Source organism: Camarhynchus parvulus, chromosome 11 (genome assembly GCF_901933205.1).
Source record: "Camarhynchus parvulus chromosome 11, STF_HiC, whole genome shotgun sequence".
NCBI classification, from domain to species: domain Eukaryota; kingdom Metazoa; phylum Chordata; class Aves; order Passeriformes; family Thraupidae; genus Camarhynchus; species Camarhynchus parvulus.
This window is the reverse complement of record NC_044581.1, coordinates 4538354-4562066: the sequence shown is the minus strand read 5'-3', so window position 1 is coordinate 4562066 and position 23713 is coordinate 4538354. Positions and strand designations below refer to the sequence as shown.

General features: G+C 43.5%; 1 protein-coding gene across 1 annotated transcript in view; it reads left to right on the top strand.

Moving 5' to 3' along the window:
* The window catches only part of CMIP (c-Maf inducing protein), a 130635-nt gene that overhangs the window by 73343 nt on the left and 33579 nt on the right, over window positions 1-23713 (top strand). The window contains exons 3-5 of the mRNA XM_030956323.1: window positions 4353-4403; window positions 22177-22338; window positions 23491-23532. Coding sequence (XP_030812183.1) covers window positions 4353-4403; window positions 22177-22338; window positions 23491-23532 — 255 coding nt within the window. The remainder of the gene's footprint in view (window positions 1-4352; window positions 4404-22176; window positions 22339-23490; window positions 23533-23713) is intronic.

The window sequence follows — 23713 nt, the reverse complement described above, 5'->3', positions numbered from 1 at the left end:
CTTGTATTCTTCTGAATAACACACATGCCAGTAGCAAAGGATGTTGTAGTGGTAATTTACTGCTCAAAGAACGGCAGAGGTCTTCACCTCATAATTTTTGGAGTGCTCTGTTTCTTGCAGAGTTTCAGGTGTTTGTTTCTCAGTAACCCGCAGGTTCCTATTTAGTCTCCTCCTTGCCTGGGTACAAATTATTGCAGGGGCTGTAACACTGGCATGAAGCAGATTTTCAGTTTCCTATTTTTGTGAACAAAAGGGAAAACTTGCCTTTAAAACATTCATTGTTTTTTAATAACAAACTTGTATTCCTACTCACTGACTAAGAAATGAAGTAGTTGGGGTGCAGAGCAAATACTTCCTTTTTCAGCAGAGGCATAAATTCACTCATGTTGACCAGAGCTTTGCATATGCAGGCATTTAATCTCTTGCACAGTTTTTCTCCTGTGATCTGTCTTTTTGAAACAGGAGACTTTAATCCTATGAGTAAAGTTTGTACTACAGTGGATCCCAAGTGGCTTTTCCCGTCTGATTGAACCTTTACACCCCAAAAATAAGAATATAAAATCCTTCAGAATGCAGTTCCAGGATCAGTTAATCTTAAAAAAAATACTGCCAACAAATGTTCTTAAAGTAGATATTCTTCTTCCTCATTGGAATAATAAATAAGCTTCAAGTAGTTTAATCTTCTTGCACCTTTTAAGTTTTACTCCCACATTTTCCTGTTTTCTAAAGTATTTTTCTACTATGTTGTGGTTGTACAAAAACAATGTGAGGTCTTGACTGTACAGGAAGCTCAGTTACCATGTGTCACCCACTATCCTGTTAAAGCCACTGCATTTGAGAACAAAATTATTTGCAGAATTGGGGCCTAAACGTACTAAACACACAAGGGGCCTAAACTATTCATACCTCTAAATGGAAAATTGTATTGAAGTACAGTGAAGAATTATAGAATCTTCATTGTACTTCAGTCCTGTCTCATTTACTATTTGTGACAACAGCAGGCAAAACATTTCCAGCTGAATTTTAAGTTGGAAAGGTATCTGTCGAAAGAGTGGGGTAGAACTGGACTCACTGCAAGGGCAAGGCTGAAAGTAAAAAAAAACTTTCCTTGTGTGGTCAGAATGCCCAAGGAAAGCCTGGTTTGAAGTATTTTCTGTCTCATTTTCTCCTTTTTATTGTACCCTAGAGCTGAACAAATATAGTAAACTATGCCCTTAGCTGCAGTAAAAAGACTGGAGGTGTCAGTTCCCAGGAAGTGATGACTTCAGTGCAGAAAGCCTGGGTTCTGTCCATGCACATCAGATAAACTGTAAATGTCTGTGTGCAGCCCCATAAATGAATTGTGGTTCCCTCCACTGCTTTACACTTTGGTGCTCTTTGCTTAAACTTCAAAAATGTTACTCACAGTAACCCAAATGCTCGAGTCAGTCAGTGCCTGCAGAGTGCCTGGGCAGCTGAACACCCACAGGAGCCTGGTGGCTCTTTTTGCATCCTGGCATGCTATGAACTCACTGTTCCTTTGGTGAGAAAGAAATGCTCCCTGTGGTGCCTTCTCAGTATAAGCCTGAAAGGAGGAGGTCCTGGAGGAGGGAGGACCAAGGGATGCTGTGCAAGGGGGGGATCTTTGTTTTCCTTTGCAGAAGATCCAGCGTTTCCTGCATGGTGCTGTGGTTTTGCTGGGGTCAGGTGGCCGGAAGGGTGCAGGGGGAGGATTAGAAGCATCCCTGCAAATGCTGATGTCAGCATCCCTCAGGATAAGGGGTTTGGGGTAGAGCATTCAGTCTGTGCTGAGCTTGGTGTAAGGACACTGCTGAAATGGCCCTTGGCCTCCCAAGCTTCTCTTACTGAGTCCTGATCACTAGTGCAAGTGTGGGGATTCTCTAAAGGTTTGTTTTTCTATTTTCTGTTCACTTTGTCTTCTTTGTCTTGATTTTCCTGGGAAGTGGTCCTTGATAACAGCCTGAGCTCTGAGTGTTTAGAGGGTTCAGACTCCTAACCTAGAGCCAGGTGCCAATTTGCTTGATCACTTCTCTACAATAACTAATTCTATGTGTGCACAGTGCTTGGTCCCACACTTGGAACTTGGTTGCTTTCCTAATTTTACTTCTAAAATGCCTTTTGCATATTGCTACCATAGAGTTGTATTTCCTTTGCCAGTTGTGGTTTTGTGTCTTGCAGCATTCTTCATTTCTTTTCTCCCCCTGTATTTGGAGTCCACTTGTGCCTCCTGCTCTGCAGGATGCTGTTGTCCTCACTGATAGTTCGGGCTCCAGTCACTTCCAGAATCTACCTACACATAATATTCTCTAATTATTTGCAGTGGTCTTACATTCTGTACTTCTGACATCATTAAAGTAGGAGAATAATTAACAAATTTCAATTTAGGGCTTTAGCATTTGTTCTTACTTTAAGACCAGGGACTGAATCAGGTTGATATTTTGCCTCTTTGAGTGAAGTACTTCCTTCCCCTAGAAAAATTTTGATCATATTGATTTAAATAACAATATCTTAGTTTGTATAGTTCCTATAAACTCAATCGTATTGGTACAATTGCTAAGTATACATGAAGCCTACAAAAAACTTCAGTTTTACTTTTTCTTTAGAGGGCTCTGATGCTAGAATTTGGAAAGGAGTTTTTTTGTTCTCCTACATGAACCAGTTGTCTCCTTGAAAAAAGGTTCAGTTTGAAATTAAGTTTTTCAGATAAGTCGTTGAGGTTTTAGAGCATTCTCTCTGGGCACAGATAAGAAATATCTAAGTATATTTCCTTCATGTCTTTTTAATTATGTTAAAAACATTCTTATGCCTTCTGGTGGCAAATTGTTTTTGACCTTTTCATTGTATTAAAATACAGTATAAAGTTTATTGAAATGAAATTTAATTCTATAACAAACAGGTAAAAAGTCTGTCTTGTCTTAATGCCCACATATACATAAAATACAGTGTAAATAACAGAAAATAATTAAATATTGTCTGACTGAAATATCCTGAAGATCTGCACTGCAAATGTTTTTACAGTTTTTCATTGCATGCAAAAAGAAGAAAGTAGAAAAGGAAGTTTTTTAATTGCATTTGTAGCAATTTCATATTCTGATATGTCAGCATTCTTCTTGAAATTGAAGGTTTTTGATAAATTCTGTGGTCAGCCAAGATTATTTATAATATATTTATTCCTGCTTTATTGCCTAAACATCTATTGGAGGAGCAATTGATTCTCATTAAGATATAAATAATATGTAATGCATATATAAAAGGATATTACTCCATTTAATTCAGAGTAATCAGTCTAAATTTGTGTCACCGAACCATCATTAGCTGACCTTGAGATGAAACACATTTTTTGGTAACCATACAGCATTTTTACTTCTGGTATTCCTGCCATTATCAGTGAACTGAATGACTGCTGGGAGATTAAATACATTCTGTAGTGTGGATTTTGAATACTTACCTGAAAAGGTGTTGGGGAGTGAAACTTGATAAGTGATGCTCTAATTTGCAAGAAGTATGTGCTTTTTGACTGGCAAACAACCTCACCTTTTTTTTTCCCATGGATTTACAGGCTAACCTGTAATTTTCAATGTTTTTGTAAAACATTTTGAAACCTGGGTAAAAATTGCCCGTAGGCAGCGTTAAGGGGGAACTGGAAAAGCCAAAGGGCATCTCTGCCCACTCAGATATTTCAGACTTATGTCACCTTGTTAAGGCATGCATATTTACGTCACTCTACATGCCTTTATATTTTTTGATACCAAGCCTTTTGACCTTTGGGAGTGTTGAACTGTTCCTCCATTGGCTACAACCTGGCTTCACACTGGGAATTTCTGGCAGCTGTGCTTAATATGGCCAAAAATGGGTGATGGCTGGGAGTGATGATTGCAACATTTCTGCTGTTGCTGCAAACAGTCTGTGCATGTATCTGCACGTCTGTGTGTGCTGGGCTTTTCACTGTTTTAATATCACTGAAATACATTATTTGAATTGCTTTGGAACCGCTGAGGACAAGAGCATGACAAGAAAAGAAATCAGAGTATGGAAAAAACCCACCCCCCTATTAAAATGTCAGCCCATTTTCCCACTCTCCTTCCAGTGATTAATGGCAGAGGCAAAGGCCCCCTGACATTAAAGATCTGACCCACACCTGATTGAATTCACAGAGGATTTTTCAGTCTTTGAGCTGGACAGCATTTCATAGGGGCTTAATATTTTGTAAGGTTTTGGTTCAGTATTTTGTGATGCAGCAAGATCCTTGTATTTCTGCGTTCTGTGAAAATACACTGGTTATGATATAAAGTACCTGAGTGACCTGAAGCACTGGTAGAAACTAATGATTCTGTAACTTTTCTTTATTGCAGGCTGCAAACAGTTACCTGAGGGATCAGTGGTTCCATTCTCTGCAGTGGAAGGTAAGTTCTGTACTTCATCTTCTTCATTCTCCAAGATTACTTTTTAGAATTCCCTGTTTGTTCATTGTCAAAGCCCTGAATAGATAAAGTCTTTTCTTGCAGAAACCCTAAATCAGAACATATCTGCAGTTTTAACATGTCTGTGTAACTAATGAAGTGGACAAATTAACTTGTTACACATCCCAGCTTTATCAATATGTGGCTGGCTTCAAAAAGTAGATAGGCAATTAATTCACATTTCAACAGAACAGAGATGGGATGGCTTTAGTTTTGTACTGTGAAGTGTAAAATGCTATAGAGAGTACACCTCATCTTATCCTCTGGACTCTTGGGATATTTTGCGGTTTTTGTTTGGTTGTTTTTGATTTTTCTGAGAAGCTAGGGAGAAAAAGTGTTTTTAGAGTTGTTTATTGTACGTGTAACATCAGTCAGTGATGCATCAGTCTGTGTTTATACTTTAGGATGATTTGGAATTAAGGGCAGTTTCCATTTCAGAGACCTCAAGCCCTTTCTCATTTTCAGTGGGAACAATGGACTGATTGCCCTGAGTAGGGACAGTGGATCACAGTGACAGCATTGTGTCTCCAAAGCAGCACATTCCTCATCAAAAGCCATAGCTGCTGACCTTTGGATGGAATCTGTGTGGATCTTTGATGCAGTTAGAAATGAGGTTTGGCCAGATGCTGAGGTTGGTTGTCCTCCCTTGCCTTGCAGTGGGAAAAACAAGCAGCAGTTTTCAGCTCAGGACTTGCCTTCAGCAGGGTTTCAGTGGAGTCAGCCAAGTTGCCTGTGCAGCTTATCAAGATTTCAGCCTGCTGACAGCAACCACATGGAAAAATATACGGAAGTCCCTCCCACCAAACTGGTTTTGTTGTAGGTGTATTTGATAGTTGCAAAATAGTTGTGTGGCAAAACTACAGTGTTGGTGTGCTTTGTGTGGCCATCAATGTCTGGCAGAACCGTGTTCTGAGCAGTTCCAGGCTCTTATCAGCAAAAGCCAAGTGTTGAGATCTCCTTTCCCAGACCACTGGCATATTCTCCAGCCTGTCACCCTGATTGCCCAAACAAGAGTGGGACAGCAGTGCTGATAGCAGAAGGCTGGGTTGTGCTGTAGCACTTTATTTTGGCCTCTTGACAGTATCATTAACACAACAGCCAGCCAGCCTTGATTTCTTTGCAACTCCTGAGGATAACAAAGCACTTAAAGCATGCAGAGGCATTATCTCCATGTGGCCATTATTTTCTCTCCTGCTTTGGCAGGCAGGGATGATCAGAGAAAGCATGGATAGAAATGATGATGGAATCTCTTTTTCTACCTCATCCCCAGCCAGGATGGTTGTGGTACCAAAGTGCTGGTGGCTCATGCCCACTTTGTTCCTGCAGTGAGGGGTGGGTGAATTGGGGTTGGAGGTGCAACTCTGGAAAACATCAAGTAAGATGTGGTAAAGATGCAACATGGCCCTACTATTCAACCCACCAAATAAATTCTTAAAAAAAAAAAAAAAAAAGAAAAGAAAGAAAGCAAGCCAGGCTAGACAAGTGGCCTGGCTTGCTTACATGCCTTTCAGTCACGGAGAAGGAGCTTTTCTCTGTGGGAGTTGTTTTTAAAGAAGCTTTTCTTAAACTTTCCAGTGCTTCTGACCCAAGCCTCTCATTTTGGGAAACTCTGAGTAATTTAACTTGGTGCAAAGTAGAATTTATTTTTGCTTCCGTGTTTCCCTCCCCACCCCCATTAAATTTGTTTCTGAAAAACAAGTGAAACATTATCTTGATTTGAAAGCCCTTTCCTTTACCAAGAATAGCAAATCGTGTTTTCCCATAAGAACAGTGACAGGGTTTAGTCACTGCCCAGGTACTTGGCACTAAGAAATTCCTCTTTGCTAAAATTGAGGTAATTTAGGTTTTGTTTTTTTGTTGCTTAATAGTTCAGAGGAAGAGCACCTGGTAGCTTTCTGCTCTTTGGCAGGCTTAAGTGAGATCCCAATGGGCTGGAGAACCAGGACAAGCTGTCAGTGTAGGAGGGGAGTGAGGGAGTGCAGTTTGTGTGTCTGCTTTAGTGAAGTTTATCACTTTACTGGCACTGGAGGCTATGACTTTAAGAGCCAGGTGCCAAGGTTCATCTCACTCCATAATTTGTATGGTTTGATGATTAAGCAGGTAGTGAGGGAACCCACAAAAACCAGGAAACCTATTCTTCTGCAATGGGGCATTTACACAAAGCACCAGGTGGCAGAGAGATCCCCACAGCTGTATTATAATTGGGTGGTTGTGCTGATGAATGATATATTTGTCCAGTGGTCTTACAAATAATAGGTCAAACCATTTCTGTGGGATGTAGAACACAGATACAAACTGGTGCAGAAGCTGTAACAGTTGTTCAGGGGAAAACATTCAACAGAGATGATCTTGCTATTGTTTGTACTTGTGTGGTGGGAGCATTTAGGGAACCCAGCTGAGCCCCAGTGTACTTGGCACAAGATTTAAGTTTAATTTTCTCCTGCCCTGCCCAAACAAGGCTGGAGGAATCCACTGTACAAACAGCAAACTGATACTCTGAGAATTTCCAGCAGTGGGGATTGCCCTCTCTTAAATTACAGTTATGGGAGCAGATTCATATTCTGTCAGTGTCCTTTTGACTCTTTTTCCTCTGCTTGAAGCCTTGGGAATCAGATGCTGCATGTACCCTGAGCTACATGGGAAATGGGAGGGAGCAGTGAATAGCTGTGTCTCACATATTTGGGGAAGCTCTTTAGGTTCAGGCACACACTTTGGTTTTGTAGGAAGGTGCTAAGGTCTGTGAGAGAGCTTTGATGTGGTGCAGTTTTAAGGTTTAACATGCTGTGGGAATTCAATTTGCCAACCGGCACCCTGGAAATTATTTTTGTTCTAGAGACAAACACAGAAATAAAAATCAAGAATAATTTCTTCCTGCGACCCAGAGAATAATAAAAGAGATGGTACAGATTAACAGAAATAAAAGAGAACCAAACATGTAATTATCCATGCCTTAGATCCAGCTCCAAGGGGTTTTATGTGTCATCCAGCTAACTAGCTGTCAAGATGCTTACAGAGCTTTTTGGTTGTGTCTTTTTCCTTGAATATTGAAGTCAGCAGGGTGTAGGGACAGCACAAGTGTTCCTTATGTGGTCATCTTTTCTTTGGATTTTCCATTTCAAACCCTCCCACTAAGGGTTACTCATAAGTCCTCATTTAATCTGGATATCAGTGAGTATCACAACTCCTAAAGGATTATTGGCCACCTCAGCCTATATTTAGAAATCCTGATTTCCTTCAGCTTGTAGCTAAGCCAAACCATCTTTGTCCAGAGAATGAACAGAACATGTTAACAACTCTCCAGCTCCTCAAACATAAATCATTAATCCATCATGTAAGGAAAGTTCCTCTCAACCAAGGAGGTTGGATTGAAACCATGATACGTAATCTTTGGTATGTGGAAGCTGATAAGTCATAACAGCATATCAATAAAGATAACAACAGTTTCTGTGGGTATACAAAAGAGAATAACACATTGCTGCATCCAGGGCAGATATAATGGTAACCAACCACTTCTGCAGGGGATGGATACAGCTAAACTTGGCTTTGAGAGATACTGGGACTAGTAATTTTGGGACACACACAAATAAGCAAATACATACTGTTGGTATTTTCCCAGCCAGCATCCATCTACTTTGTTGCTTGTTTATGTGTTGCTCTCTTTGGGCTAAATGCAATTTGTGTGCATTTGTAGTGCTGAGCACTGGGAGGTCCCATCCTCTGTAGAAAACCAGTAGCCCCATTACACCCCATGCTAAAAGTATTAATCATTAAAAGGTACACTTAACTAATTTAGTACCATGTTGCATTTCAGTTAGAAAGACATCAGAGAGGTTTTTTTCCCCAGGAGTACAGGTATAGATTTACGTTTTTTACTGGGAATTCACCTAAGCTCATGCAGGGCATGTTGCATTTTTTATTGTGCTTGATAGTAAGCCCTGAACACTGCCCTCATTGTGGGGTGAGTTGCTCGTGTTTTCTGGTCAGCTGGGTGATGCAGCAATCAAACATGTCAGTTGACAGCCTTTGGGGGAATGTCCTGAATTGACACAACACTGAAAGAACAGAGACAGGTCTGCAGGAAAGCATGAAGCATGACTCAAACTGAGCTTTGTGTGCTTCTGACCTGGATCTTACAGAAAGGCTTGCCTGTACCTTGTCTTTCCCACTGATGCTTTTAAGCAGTGCCCATGTGTCCCCTAATGAGTACTGCTGCTTGGTCAGGGAGTTTACACATCTCTTAGCAGGGACGGTGCAAATGTGTTAATTGTAGGATTGTTTGGGTTGGAAGGGACCTTTGAACATCATCTGGTCCTCTCTCCACCCACGCCACGCTTGTCCTCTGGCAGTGCAGGGTTTATTTGAGGTGGTAGGAGGCTGCTGAGAGCCTGTGAAGCCCCAACCCAGGCACATGAACCCAGCAGTGCAGCCCCCTCCCCATCCTGCTCATGCAGCCCAGCATACGTGCACACCCCTGACCTGCAGTCACATTACCTTTTGTTTTAAAATTCATTTTCAACCCAGACTCCAAGTTTTGAATCCCATGAATTAGGAAACTGGAACAATGTTGTCATTTGGGATTTGCAAACGTTTTGCATTGAATACTAAAACGAGCGATGTTGGCCTTCGTTCAAAAACTTTAATTTTGGATTAATACTTCCCTGGTTCTCATAGGGATTGTTCTATCTGTGTCTTCAGGAAACAGATACTTCCATGCACAAGCAGCCCTATTAATTGCAAAGGGATTGACTGTCAAATAAAGTCATGCTTGACCTGAATGATGCTATGCTCTCTGGTCTTTACTGTGACCAGGTTATGAATTTCTTGTTAATTAGTATTTTTTATGCAATAGCCATGGGTGAGTATCAGTTTTTGTATCAAATGGTGAATGTTCAGAGCGAGTTACTCTTCTTTGAAATTTAAAACTGCAAAATAATAAGTTAAGAGCAACTGTTCTTGAAAGTGTGGTAAAGCCTTGCTTGTGTAAAGCACCTTTACGGCTTTGTCACCATGGTAATGATTAAAAATAGTGCTGATACAGGAGTGGGGGTTATATGGAATTTAAATGATGACATTAAAGAAATTTACGGCCTTAAATCTCAGTAAATCTTGCCTTAAAACTGTGAGATCTGGGAAAAAATCACATTGGATATAGTTAAAAGGGCCAGTGTGTTTAGTGACCTAATTTATGATCTGAGAGAGGAAGATTTGGTACCCTGTGACAATTCCATAGCTCCGTGCTCTACTGCGTAGTGGAAATTCTATTTGAAAAGCTCAGCAGTTCCTTGGAGTGGTAGTTCTGTACTTCAGGCTTCTCCTTTGTGGTTACTCAGTTCACAAAACCATAACTCTCTTGGCTTTCTTTGCTTTCTTTAGCTGAAACACTGAGGTATTTTCACAGAACTGAGAAGTTTTCATTTTTGTTTACTTTGAGGGAAAGCAATAAATGATACAATTAGGCCAACAATGGCTTTTTTTTTTCCTTTTGTGTCTACGTGCAAGTCAATAATAGAATGATAGGAACCAAAGATGTGGAATTAGGTTTTGCCTTTCACAGCCCCAGGGTTTTGGGAGCATTGTGGGCTTTGTGACACACTGGTTTTGGACAAGCAGGTTTATTGCTCGGACAGATAAAAGGCAGCCCACAAGTTTTTGGGTGGTGGTCATATTCTTCCTCTGAAATGCTTGGGTACCAGTTATGGGAGACCATGAGCAGTTTTTTAAGATATCCTGAACAGTTAATTTAAGATATCCTGCCTTTCCTCTGCATCATGGTGCTGTTCTAGGCCAGACTTTGTAGGGAACAGATGTGGGGTCCAGGGGGTGTGTAAATGGATCTGTGTTGTCAAGAAGTGAGATTGGTACCAGTTCGAGCTTTCTGGTGAACATAGTGAGATCTTTTCTCAGCTTTTGATGACTCTTCTCATGGTGAAGTTGATGTTTGCTGTCATAGTTTGTTCTTTTGTATATGAAAGGTAACATGAAATGCAGCTCTGTGTGCCTGCTGTTCATCTGGTGATTGAAAAGACCTCCCTGTTTCTTATCTGAACAACCTCATTGCAAATTCAGGAACAACATAATGGAAATCTTGTCGTACTTAACAGCCTTTTATTTCCATAACATTTATTTTTTGTAGTTAAGTTGAGGGGGGATGTCTTTTTGTCTTCTTTCTTGCTTTCTTTTTGGCTTGAGATATCTTCATGAGCACATGAAGTCTGTTGCCTCTCTCATTTTCCAGCACAAATTTGACAGTCTCAGGCCATCTGTTATCAGAAGTCACTTGAAAATTCTTGGCCTTGTTTTCTGTTTCTGGGATCTCATTTTGCTAGAGGTAGCTGTGCTGCCATAGCAGAAAGGCACAGATCTCACTTGGGAGGTGGAAATGAATAGATGAAAAACAGACAAGATGTTGACAGAAAGTTTTTTCTTCTATTCATTTTATGAAATGCTGGTAATGTTTTAAGAACTGGAACAGGTGGAGTGGCTAGATTTTATTTCTTTTAAGCTTTCACTGCCTTTGCAGTGGGAAAATACCTCATTCTTTCTGTGGGGGCCACTGGAGCAGGTTCCTCCCTGAAGGAACATCTGCAGCAGTGGCAGCTGAGCACGGGCTGTGCTCTGTGTTGGCTTCACATGGATCACTTCAAATCTGGGAGCTGCATATCCATGTCAGCACAGCACTTTGTGCAGCCCAAGGAGGCTCTCAGCAGCACGCTGGGATGCCAGCCTGGAGCTGAGCTGCTGCTCTGAGCTGCCCTGCCCTCATCCAGCCACAGTCACACGAAATTTGTGCACCCCTAGCTGCCCCCTGTATTGCCAAAACGGCCTTTTTTAAGGAGGCAGAACTCAAGCCAATTCATGGCCTGGTAGTGAAATTTGAGTAGAAACTAGATAGTTATTTTCTATCTTGCTTTAGCTAAGTCAGGACCAGCTCTAAATTTTCCTCTCTAGACTTGGATGCTATCCTATTCAAACTAATATTAGGTCTGAAGATAGAGGGGTGTCAAAAACAGCTGAATAAACAGGTCAGCTTGTTATTGTGTGCTGAGATCTCAGCTCTGAAGAGGAGCAGATACAATTGCTGGAATATGTTGTTTCTGAGGAATGCTGAGCTGCTGGCCAAGAGGGAGCCTCGGGTTTTGTGCCGGTGAATTGCTCCTCTGCATTATTCCAGGGCTGACCTTATGACTAATTCTTTGAAATTCAGGATTTTGAGGTCATGATGACCAAGATTTTCACCAAATTACACCTTCTTATCTACAGCTGTCATAATATAGAGCTGCACCAAAATTATTCTCTTGTTCAGGTTTCTGGCTGCAGAAAAATCTGGTTTTAGGAGATCTCTTATGGAGACAGGACAGGACTGGTAGGCTTTCCCAGGAGTGTAATTATCCTCCTTGCATGATGCATTGGGTGTGAAAACCTAACTCTGGGAGATGACACATGCTAAGTGCCTTGTTAAGCTGCTGCCATGGAGCCCAGTTCTGCATTCTGGCTCTTATGAGAACTCTTGGTGTCAGAAGACCTCCATGACCCACCCTGAAGGAGCAAAGGGGATCTAGGTGTTGTTTTAAATTTCTCTTCCATTTCTTGCACAGTTTTGTCCTTACATTATAGTATACATAATGTATTAGGGGATTATAAAACTGCTGATAATACCCAAAGAAAACTGTAAAGCAGTATATTGCAAGTGTCACAGTCTGTATCATCTGCCCTAGCTCTTGCTGTAAGCCTCATGTTCATCTTATCTGTCACAGGTCCTTGTCTTTTTTTCCTAGAACACTGATGCTTTTAAAATTAGAAAAAAAAAGTATCCAAAAGCCGGTATGTCCTTCATTCCCCTCTCTTCATTCAGAAGCCATTTTGCATTGCAGTATTCCCCATCTCCTGGTTTCTGGTGCTCTTTGCTGTCTTATTTAAGATGGGAATACTGGTTCAGGGGAGATCCATCAAGAACAACAGGGATGTTGGGAGTGATTCTGAGCATGAGGTGGGCAGTGGTTCTGGGAGCATCCCAGTGATCTCTGGTTCTCAGCAAGGATTTGAGTCTTGGGATCCCAAAGCTGAAAGCTCCGAGTCTTCGTTCAGTGTCGCACATCACGCAGCGCTTGTGCCAAGGAGAAGGAAAACAAAGAAATTGCAGAGATCCAGGGACATTTTGGTAGGCTGAAGAGTTGCAGGAGGTTTGAGGGTTTGTGCTGATGTGGCACAATAAGATGCAGTATAAAAACATGGAACAAAGTGATGGGAATGTTTCAGATGCAAATGCTGCTCTGAAATTGGGCATCTCCCTGTGAGAAACTGGAAAATTCAGTGCTCCAGAGCCCATAAAGAAACACCCTGCTTTTCTGAAGTCCCTTTTAAGATGCTTGCAAACATCTCATCAGCATCCAGTCCCTGCTCTCCCTAAGGCTCTGCAGCAGCTTTCTGACACAAACATGTTCCTCGAGCCGTGCACATCTCTCTTGCTGACGACATTGGTGATGCAGGTGCACAAGAGAGAAGCCAATTTCAAAGCCATTTATGGTGTTGAGGAGCTAGAAAACCAGCAAAATAATACATTTGCCAAGGAGGAGAAAGTGAAACAGGTGGGTAAACGTCCATTTAGAAGGTTTTGCTGACTGGTGAGAGGGGAGGAGAGCAGAAAAAGCTGAGGGTGTCCACTGCCAGCAGTAGAGAGTAACAAGGAAAAGGGATGACGTGGCTTTTTAATACATTTTGCATATCTGGGAAGAAATAATTGCTTTGTGTACTACTTGGTGCTACCTCAGCTTACTGGAATTTCCCAGAAAATGAAAAGGGGATAGATTATCTTCCTGAGGTTATCTTTTGTTAGCAGTTACTACAATGTGTAGCGATAGTAGCTGCTTACTCCCAGTTGGAGGGGGTTTCTCAGGTGGCGAGTCCTTCCCGTCAGGGCTCTCACACGCCTGAAATTTCTGGCATGTGCTGTGCAGCCTTGCAGGTGAGGCCACCACGTCCTGTTTTCCAGTGGGTCACCAGCTCTCTCATGCCTGAGTGGGATCTGAAGGGTGCAGTGCCAGAGCAGGGGGGCTCTGCACAGCAGGTATGCCTGGCTCTGCTCCATGGTGGCCTTGTGCACAGCTTTGTGCTTTGCCAGACCCGGTCAAAGTGCAGTGATGATAAGATTGTGCCTGCTCCTTTTTTTTTTTCCTACCCAGTATCTTTTCTCTGCAGTGGCCAAGTCATTCCCACCATGGGCTGAGAGCTGGTGGATGCCAAGGCTCCACAGACACAGCCATCATGTGTAGAACATAAAGGGCATGAAGAGAAAAGGAATTAGGAACCTGGATCAGCGTGTCAGAGGATTTTATAATGTAGTCAGTAACTGTGGGTCTGTGCACAGAAAAGCACACAGCAAGGACCACACCTAGATGGCACTTATTGTCACAGTGCCTTGTGGCATCTGTGACAATGTTTGCTGCATGTCAAAATCCACAGTCACACAGTGTCTGCTGTGCTTTAGTTATTTAATACTACCTTTTTGCCTCTGTGCACTCAGTGCAGTTAGTCCACTGAAGGCTTCAGAAAGTGTGGAGTGTGTACAGTACACACTTTTTTCTAGTAGTGTGCTTCAATTTTTTTATTTTTATTTGAATTGGACATTATTTTTCTGACTCTGGGTCATGCTGCAGATACAGGAGCAGGTCAAACTCGCACCTCTGGATGTCAGAACACTGAGATCCTGATGTGCAGACAGTGGCCATGTGGGGCATTTGCTGCTCTGGAGAAAAGGGCCAGAGCTGCTGCAGGGAGCAGTGAGGTCCTGCAAGAGTGGGAGCATCTGTGTCTGAACATGTTTGAAACCTTCCCCCTGCTAGTGAGTCAGAGGCTGTTTGAGTCCTGTAGCTCGAGCAAGGTGTCTGGCTCCTGCCCTGTTGAGTGAGGCCAGCAAACTCTCTATGAAAATTTTTCTCACTCATTCTGCAGAAGATATTCGAGTAACTCAGGAGGGTTTGTAAACTTCCTCCTCACCAGCCTACAGTTAGGGCAAACCTTTCCTGTATGTCTGGGACAATTGTGTTGATAAACTGTTTGGAAGTTTGTTCTCCTGCCCAAGATAAGGAGGAAAAAATGTTGTGTGACTTCTGTGTAGTAAAAAAAAACCAAAGCAAAACACCCAAATATCTGACCCAATGGGCAAGATGTTTTAGAATATTTCTTCATTTGGGGAGATGTCGCATGGAATTTTCAACCCAAGATACCAATGCTTTTTGCAAGCAGGGAGTGGCTTGTGCTTCTGCTGGAGTATCTGCAGTCATAGTGAAATTCCGCATAGCCAAAGCAACATTAAAAACAAACCCCAACTTGGCTCTGGTACGGAAAATACGGAACAGCAGTTGCTGTGTGCAGGATGAAAGCTGATGTTTTGCCAACCTGAAGTGTAAAGCTGGTGCTGGAACTGGGGCCTGAAGAATGGGAACGTTTGCCAAAAGGAAATGGAAGCAGGGATGGAGGGTTTCGGGGAATGCATCAGCCTCGGCCATGCCAAAAAACATCTCCCCTGTGGACAGGTCTGATTACAGGAGTAACCACATTAGCCCAGGCAAAGTGCAGCTGGAGTCACCGCTGGCTTTTGCGTTTTCTAGCTGGGTTTAGGGCATCTCAGATGCAGGAATGAGGTAGAGCTGGGTTTGGCTCCACCAGCTGTGTTCCTGCATCTTACAGAGACTCAAGGGCTGTGCAGGGATACGAGGGAAGACAAGGCACCAGCAGAAACAAAGCCCAGTTTCTTTGCTTGGTAGTGGGGAGGTCTGCCAAGGATGACCTCTTCCCTCCCTGGTCAGGAGGCTAGGAGGAAGCCACAATTTTTGAGCTGCTTTCAGTTTTTGGAGACACACACACTGTGCTTGCATGCAGGTTTGTCTTCAGTGGAGCTCATGAATGTCATGGTTTTAGTTTTCTTCCTTTCCCTTGGGTAAAATAACCTTCCTGTTCCATCCTCTCATCCCCTGTTGTTACTGAAGGATCTCTTTGCAACAGTGTTGAGCACATCAGAGAGCAGAAGCCCTGAAGGATGGGCAGTCAGTTGACAGCTGTGTGCAAAGGAGGAGGAGATATATATATATATATATATGTGTAGATAAGATATATAATATGCTTTGGGAGCAAGTTCTTCAGTGCATTAGTGTTGCAGCTGCCCAGAGTCACGCTGAGATGCGACTGAGGAGCCTGCCCTGTCACTCCCCTTTGTCCTGTGTCCACTTTGCACTTCTCCTGGTTCAAGCAGAAATGCGTTCTGTCTCTGCTGCATGCTTTTAAAATTGTGTTTATTTCAGCATTCTTTTCCTTTGCAGTGGTACTGCCCCAGTGGTACCTGAGCAAAGGACAAACCCTGTGCCTGGGGGAAGGGTCTGTGTGGTTGTTCCAGCTCGTGCATCAGTAACAGCTGAACCCACGTCACCGCTTGCTGAACCCATTGAACTCTGGCAGCTCTGGGATGGTGCTGACCTGAGCCTTGGGTGGTTCTTGCCTGGCTTAGTGAGATCTGGAGACACTGGTGGAAAAAACCAGGTGAATCAGGGTAAACTGAAAAAGGTGGTGGCCTGAGATGGTGAGATGGGGAAGCACAGCAACGGGGCATCAGTATTCAAGTTCCTGCAGGCACAGTGCTTGCCAGTGGTGTTTCTCCTTGGGGTACCAGGATCCAGAAATTGTCTTGGAGGCCTGAGGGTCAGAACACTTCAGTTCTGCTCTGTTCCTGGCTTGCCATATGACATCAAGGAAATCACCTTGGTTTTCTTGCTCTTTCTCCCCTTCTTGCTTTTAATCATGTAGACTGTGAGCTGCTCAGGCCAGAGAATGTCACTGGGTGTATTTACTCAGGCCATGGATTCACAGGTGCCAGTCTCAGTGTAATAAATAATAATGATTTTACCAGGATCTTTTTTATATGAGTTGGTGAAAAACAAAGTGTTATTTAGACTTTACTTGAGTGAGAATCAGAAGAACTTACCTTATAATATTTCCCTCCATTTCTCTGGCCTGTGGCAAGGAATTTATGGGAAAATGAGCCTCGACCAAGGCAATTGCATTCAGAGAAGCAACTGAAGCACAGAACTTGATACACTTCAGCATTTTGCACCGGGTATAATGAAATATGCAAAAAATGCTGTGACCTGAAAATATGGTGGAGAGCAAAAGTTTGCTGCTGCTGTTTCACAGCATATCTCTATTTTAGAGAGCAGCACATTAGTCTTTCTGTACAGAACTTTCAGAAGGTCAGGAAGAGTTTGATTACTGCAGCATGAGCAGCTTGAAGTCCCTGATTTAGAAAAGTTTCCATAATCTCATCCCAGCCCCAATCCTTTGGCTAGATTCGGACTTTCTAAAGACTTAGTCTTTTCAGGTAAGTTTCTTTTTTTTCCTTTTTTTCATATTGGTAAATGTTGCAGGCAGGAACATAGTTCCAAAAGCTTTCAGTGGATTCAACTGGTGATTTAAGTCCATCTCTGACTAGCAGGGAAAATTCTGTTAGCAGCAAGTTAACATTAGGTATTTTTCAGAATACTGTGAAGTGATACCTGCTAATATTAAAAGCAGAATATGGGTGTGGCCAACTTTTGGGATGCCATGCCCTCTTTGTTTGCATGAAGATAATGAGTTAAAGGTCAAAATACTAGCAGGTGATGCTGTAGAATGCATGGTGCACCTGGGCTTTGTAGGACAGGCCAACATGTGTGTTGGACATCGCCAGCAGCTCTTCCTGTTCCTTGTTACACAGAGTTTGAACAAAATGTTCTGCTGCAGTGGAGAAAACCTTTCCAGAGTCTGCTCTCAGTGTTGTTTTTATCTCTGCAGATTTGCATCTAGCAAGAGGCACCTCCATTTTACATAAACACTGTCAACATCAAGTGTAACACTAGCCCATGTCACCCGTCCCCGCAATGAGCTGAGGGGACCTTTGTGCGGGGACCTGACCTTTTCCCTCTTGCTGGAGCTGCTCTCGTTGCTCAGCAAGAAATAAACAATTGCTGGCACCCACAGCCCTCCAGGGCAGTGCCTGTTCCTGGAGGAGCTGCAGCCTGTCCCGTTCCTGCAGGAGCTGCAGCCTGTCCCATCCTGCAGGAGCTGCAGCCTGTCCCGTTCCTGCAGGAGCTGCAGCCTGTCCCGTTCCTGCAGGAGCTCCATCCTGTCCCATCCTGCAGGAGCTGCAGCCTGTCCCGTTCCTGCAGGAGCTGCAGCCTGTCCCGTTCCTGCAGGAGCTCCATCCTGTCCCATCCTGCAGGAGCTCCATCCTGTCCCATCCTGCAGGAGCTGCAGCCTGTCCCGTTCCTGCAGGAGCTGCAGCCTGTCCCGTTCCTGCAGGAGCTGCAGCCTGTCCCATCCTGCAGGAGCTGCAGCCTGTCCCATCCTGCAGGAGCTGCAGCCTGTCCCATCCTGCAGGAGCTGCAGCCTGTCCCATCCTGCAGGAGCCGCAGCCTGTCCCGTTCCTGCAGGAGCTGCAGCCTGTCCCGTTCCTGCAGGAGCTGCAGCCTGTCCCGTTCCTGCAGAGCTGCAGCCTGTCCCGTTCATGCAGGAGCTGCATGTCCCGTTCCTGCAGGAGCTGCAGCCTGTCCCGTTCCTGCAGGAGCTGCAGCCTGTCCCGTTCCTGCAGGAGCTGCAGCCTGTCCCGTTCCTGCAGGAGCTGCAGCCTGTCCCGTTCCTGCAGGAGCTGCAGCCTGTCCCGTTCCTGCAGGAGAACCATCCTGTCCCGTTCCTGCAGGAGCCTCCCTGCTAAAGACTCAACTGATCCTTTGCAGGCTGCATATGGTAAAGGGGGAAGAGAGCTAGAATTTAGCAGGCTCTTCAGCATTAGGGATGGCCATTAATTTTCTTTATGTAATGAAATAGTATTTGCTGATGGGAAGACAGGTTCCCGAGAGTACAGAACGTTCTCTGGCTGGCAGTGGCAAAGCAAGGATGAAATTTTGTCATCAAAAAGGCTAACTTCATTTTTCCCTTTTTGGATCAGGTATGGTCACTGCTTTAAGATGTTCCCAACATGAAAGGTCTTGCTAGGGCTGAACAAGGCAAATGTTCCATGCTGGCTGATTTTGTGCATTAGAGTCCATTTTTCTTAGCTGTTGACTACATCAGTATTATCATTCTTGTCCAAGAAAGTGGTGTATGAGCAAGGGCTACAAGATGAGGCTATTATAGGATAGAAAAAGAGACAAAGACCTTACTTAAAAAAAGCTGAAAGTTTCCTAGGCTCTCTTCAACTTTCTGTTCACAGCAGTGTTCAAAAGCTTTTGAGCACTGATGGTAAAAATGACTGCTTATAGATTTTTGTCACATTTCCTAGCTTAATAACTCTAGAAAAGTGATTTCTCATACATGGACTTCAGTTCTTTCCTCCTGTAAAAGAGGATTGAGACTTAGGTCTTGGAGTTTCTGCAAGACTTAATTAATTAGAGTGATTTGGGAATGAAGGATGCCCTGTCAGTGTCACTTATTCTCCTCATTCTGCTTCTTCTGAGTACTTAATAAATTCAGTGGTTTTGCATTTAAAGTCAGCATGGCAGGATTTTGGAGTGACACTGGCTGAATGGCTCTGGCTGGTCAGTAACTAGAAGGGTCAAATTCCAAGTTGGCATATCTTATTTTCACTCACATAAATTTTCACAGGAGCTGCTGCTTTTAGTGAAATCCCCCTACAAACTGGATTCCTATCCTGGTATTTTTCTTGTTCAGGCTATTAATGATAAATGTTGTGTGAATTTTTTCAGCAACTTGAAGGCATCTTTTACACCTACATCCAGGGGGAGTGAACTCCTGGACTGACATTCTTGTTCTCCATGTGGGTCTTTACCAGGCAGCTTTGTTTTTCAGCTTGTGAGTGATTGTTGCTCCCTTCTCTGGAGCCAGCACAGGTAGAATGGAGCAGATGGCTCAGTGTTGCCTAAGTGCTTGCTGAGACACAGCAAATTGCTTCTGTAACCCACTGATAGGTTTCAGGCTTTAATTGAGGCTTTCAGCAAGGCGCTCAACAGTGAAAAGCGTTCTGCTGAGAAAAACAGCGCTGTAACCATGGCCAAAGGTTCAGGACAGCAGAGTTCAACCCTCTTGGGGATGGCTCCTCTATTTATTTATTTATTTTCTGCTGCTTTCCCACCATCATTCAAGACTCCTGTAGTGCTTTTCACAGGCTGCAGCTCAGTCTGTCAGTGCCACTCAATCCTTTGTGCTGGAAACGTGAAGCACACACTGATAAACTTGGATTCTGTGCTTGCATCAGGCTTGGTGTGTCTGCAAAGGTGGCTGTCCCCTGATGCTCCCTCTGAGTCCCTGCCTGCCCTGAGCAGGAGCTTTGGTTGGTCCTCCCTGCATGGCAGTGGGTAAAGCTCCTGCTGTCTTCCCTCTGATGTACATCAGCATCATCAGAATTCTGACTTTTAATGGACATCTCTAAAAGGGAAAGAAAAACTCCCTTCCTCCTCCCTCACTCCAAGCAAGACTGGGTTTGACAGCAAAAGAAGGATATTTGTGGTGGAGTTGTCTGAGCAACGTCCTGTTGGGCAAGAGTTCCCTTCAGCAGCTTCCCCTTAGGCTGGAGGAGCTGCTCTGAAATGAGTTGTAACTCACCCAAAAGGGGCAGCCCAGAGAGGCAGGGATGCGATAACCCAGTGGTCTAACTCTCATCCTCCCCCTGTCCCCACATTTTGTCAGCTTCTAATTCTGCTTTGACTTCTTCACAGTACAGGGCCAGGAATAAGTTTCAGCACTAGAAATTGTATCTCTTGAGCCAGCTTGGTTTAGTGTCCTCAGTTAATCAGAAAGGAGTTGTTTCCAGTTTAAAAATTGTCTAATTGACTTTAAATTTAGTGCTGGAGTGGGTCTAACAGAAAGACCCTAAATAATGGCACTACATGAATAAAAGAAGTTAAATTCTATGGTTGAAGTTTCCTAAAGAGTCCAAGAAATCTGTGATCTAGAAGTAGTGCTGGTAGCTTAAAATCACTGTTGGATTCACTCTGTCCCAAGGAGCTCAGAAGAACAAAGATTTTTGTGCAGTTTTGAAATCCCAGCCACATTTGATAATGTCTGCAGCATGTTTTTATGTTCCTTTAGCTTTTCAGTGGCTTAAAATGCACTGGAAGTGTGAACTAGACTGCCAATGCGCTTTTGTACTTGGCATGAATTTAATTAAAAAGATAATTGGATTGCTTTATCAGCCTTGACATGTCAGCCTAGTGCCACTCTCCTCTCCCCCCTCTAACAGTGCTGACAAACCCAGTGCATATGAAATCTGTATTTTTCTGCATTGTTCTCTTCTCCTGTGTTTCAGGTGGGGGTTCAGAGGTGCCTGTTTGCTGCAGAGCAGTAGATCTGCTCCAGGGTGGGAAGGAAGTGGCTGATAAGCAGGGAGCCAGCATGCTCAGATGGTTCCTGCTGGGGCTGCCCTGGGCCAGCATGGGGGAAATGCCAGGAACCACAAAGCTCCAAAGCCAAACAAAGCCCACGGGCCCTGTGCAGAGTGTTGCACTCATGTGGAGCCCAAAACGTGCAGCTGGAATCTGCAAAGCTGCACAAAATGGGCAGTTTATGTGATTTTCATGGAAATGCTGCTGAGGAATGTAAGATCCATTTTTAGTGCAAAACTCTGATGATTTCATGTAAACATAAGTGCTCAGCCAGTGCTGTTAAATAAACCTGAGCATGTGTCCAGACTTTTCAACATCCCTTTTTGCAGAGGACCAGGCTCCTGCAGAGAGGGGAGTGGAATGGAATGTGAACTAAACACAAGTGGGGTCCTGGCAGTTGCTGTCCCTCAGTGCAGAGCTCCTTCCCTGCCTCTGGCACTGCCTCCACGCTCTTCTGCAGCCCCTCCTGACTCTCATGTGCCCTTTATGTTGTTTTCAGATGTGATGTTTGAACACTCATCATCATTTCCTTGAACTTGTAGAGTGTCACCGAGCCACCTCTGGGAATTTGGGTGGGTGGGTTTTCTCTAAAGATTGCTTTTCATAATATAAAGCAGCCTCTGTTCCATAGTTTGTGGTCATGTGGCTGCTGAGGAGTAAGAGTTGTCCTCTGCTTATCCAGCTGGTCTGTGGATGGGGCAGTTGATGAAATAACTTGGACGTGGTCAGGGGCATGCAGGGAGCTGGGGCAGATGGGGTTAGGCAACCAGGCATGCTGTTCTTGAGAGTGGAAATGCTGTTGTGTGCAAGATTTGGAGACTTATAAGTTGGCTTCTCTTGCAGCTGGAGGGTGACATCATGGCTTTTTCAGGCTCCTTCAAGACCAAAGATGGTGTATGAGATTTTTCTTTTCCTTTGGTAAAATTGAAATGAATTCTGGATATGAATTCACATTCAGAATAAAGGATCTATAAGAGTGATGTTTTGATGGCCTCCCTCTCTCTCCCTTTGCTTAATGAGTCTCTTAAAAAGAACTTAAGCTTTAGAAACAATTCAATAGCAAGTATGTGTTGTTAGCCTGAGGAAGGTGTTTGAGAGGAGATGCTGAAAAGAAAGATGCTCTGGAGTTAAAAAACTCATTTTGAAATGAAAAGAATCATGATTTCTCATTGCTTCCACAGAAGAAACTGGTTTAAACATAAAAGGTTTTCTTGTCCATTTACAAGTACAGTGTTTCAGCCATCAAAAAGCAAAACTCAACGTACAAAGCACCCCCCTTGGGCAGTTGGAAGCACAGCTGCATTCAGGGGGTTTATGGTGGTGTCAGTGTGGCCCTTTGACGTGTCTTGCAGAAGAAGATTTACAAGTACAAGAAGGTGCTGAGCAACCCCAGCCGCTGGGAGGTGGTGCTGAAGGAGATCCGGACGCTGGTGGACATGGCCCTGACGTCCCCGCTGCAGGACGACTCCATCCACCAGGCACCCCTGGAGATTGTCTCCAAGCTGCTCTCAGAGGTACCTCAGCAGGGCTCCTGTTGCTCTCAGATGAGAGACAAACAGTTAAAAGTTTGGGGGTGGGTTTTATTTTAACTTGGGCTGTCAAAGTTCTGCCTGCAAGTTTGCTCGTGACTTCTGCTCACTTGAGTGGAGTTTGCACTTGGTGGGGAGAAGGAAAATTTGACCCATCTTACGTTGATTTCTGGAAACAAAACAAGCCCCATTTATCGTGTGTTTGTTGGTTTGGCTTTTTTGGTTGGTTGGTTTTTTGTTTCTTTGGTTTTTTAATTATCTACGGTAAATGTACCTGGGTTTAACTCATGTCCTAAGTCAGTGGTAAAGCTCCCTTTGACTTCTATTCCACTGGCTTTGCTTCCATGACCAGTTATTTTTGTATCAATATATATACACACACCAACAAATTAATTGTGTAGCTATTTTATTTTTATTAATTCTGATGAAGAAAAGTGTATTTCTTCAGAGTTATCTATCTTCCTGCTATAACATCTGTTTCAAATATTTAACTTTTCATGGACAGAAATTGTAATGCCAAGCAGGCTTTTCTTGTCTTAGTTCTATGTGATAGCAGAAGGATTTGATATAAGAAAAAAAATCCACTGTTGTTTTTTCTTGCAGTAGTCAAAAATCTTAGCAAGTCACAGCTTTGTAACCTCTGGATGGATCATGCTGCTGAAAAAGCACAGAGCAAACTCTTCTGCATATGTGGTAGCATAGGTGACTTCCGTCAACTTATTGGCTTTTCCTGGTGCTGTGTTTAAAGAAAGAATTTTGGGAAAACTGGCCACAAAATAACGCATTGTAACAATCCTTTTAATAATTTTTGTAAAGACATAGAGCTTGTCCTAAGAAAGCATTTTAAAGAAATGTATTGCTGGCTTTACTTTCTCAACTGACTGAGACCTCTGGCATGCTGGTGTTTGTGTGCTGAGCTGAAGGAGGAATGAGGGCTTGCTCCAGTCCTCACAGCAGGCACTGTACCACCTCCTTTAGGAGAATGATTTTAATGCCATGGTTTTTATTCAGGAAATAAGCAATTGAGTCTTGAGCCTTTCTTCTTGCGTCTGGTGGTAGCTGAGGACTCTGTGTGCTGATGTACCAGCTCAAGGGTGCTCTTGGCTCACTCTTCTTTCTTCTATTCAACTCTTTCAGAACAACAACTTAACCACTCAAGACCATGAGAGCATTATTGTGGTGAGTACCTTTCTGTCAAAAGCTGAGGACAAATCTATATTGTTTGATAACAGTTCTCTTAGTGCCTGTCTCTGCCCCAGTGAAGTAGGGCAAATGTGAAAGCCTTTCCACCAATGCTGCTGAGCTTAGGCAGGAATGAAAACCATTTGTCTATTTTTTGTGTGGCTTTGCCATTTCTCTA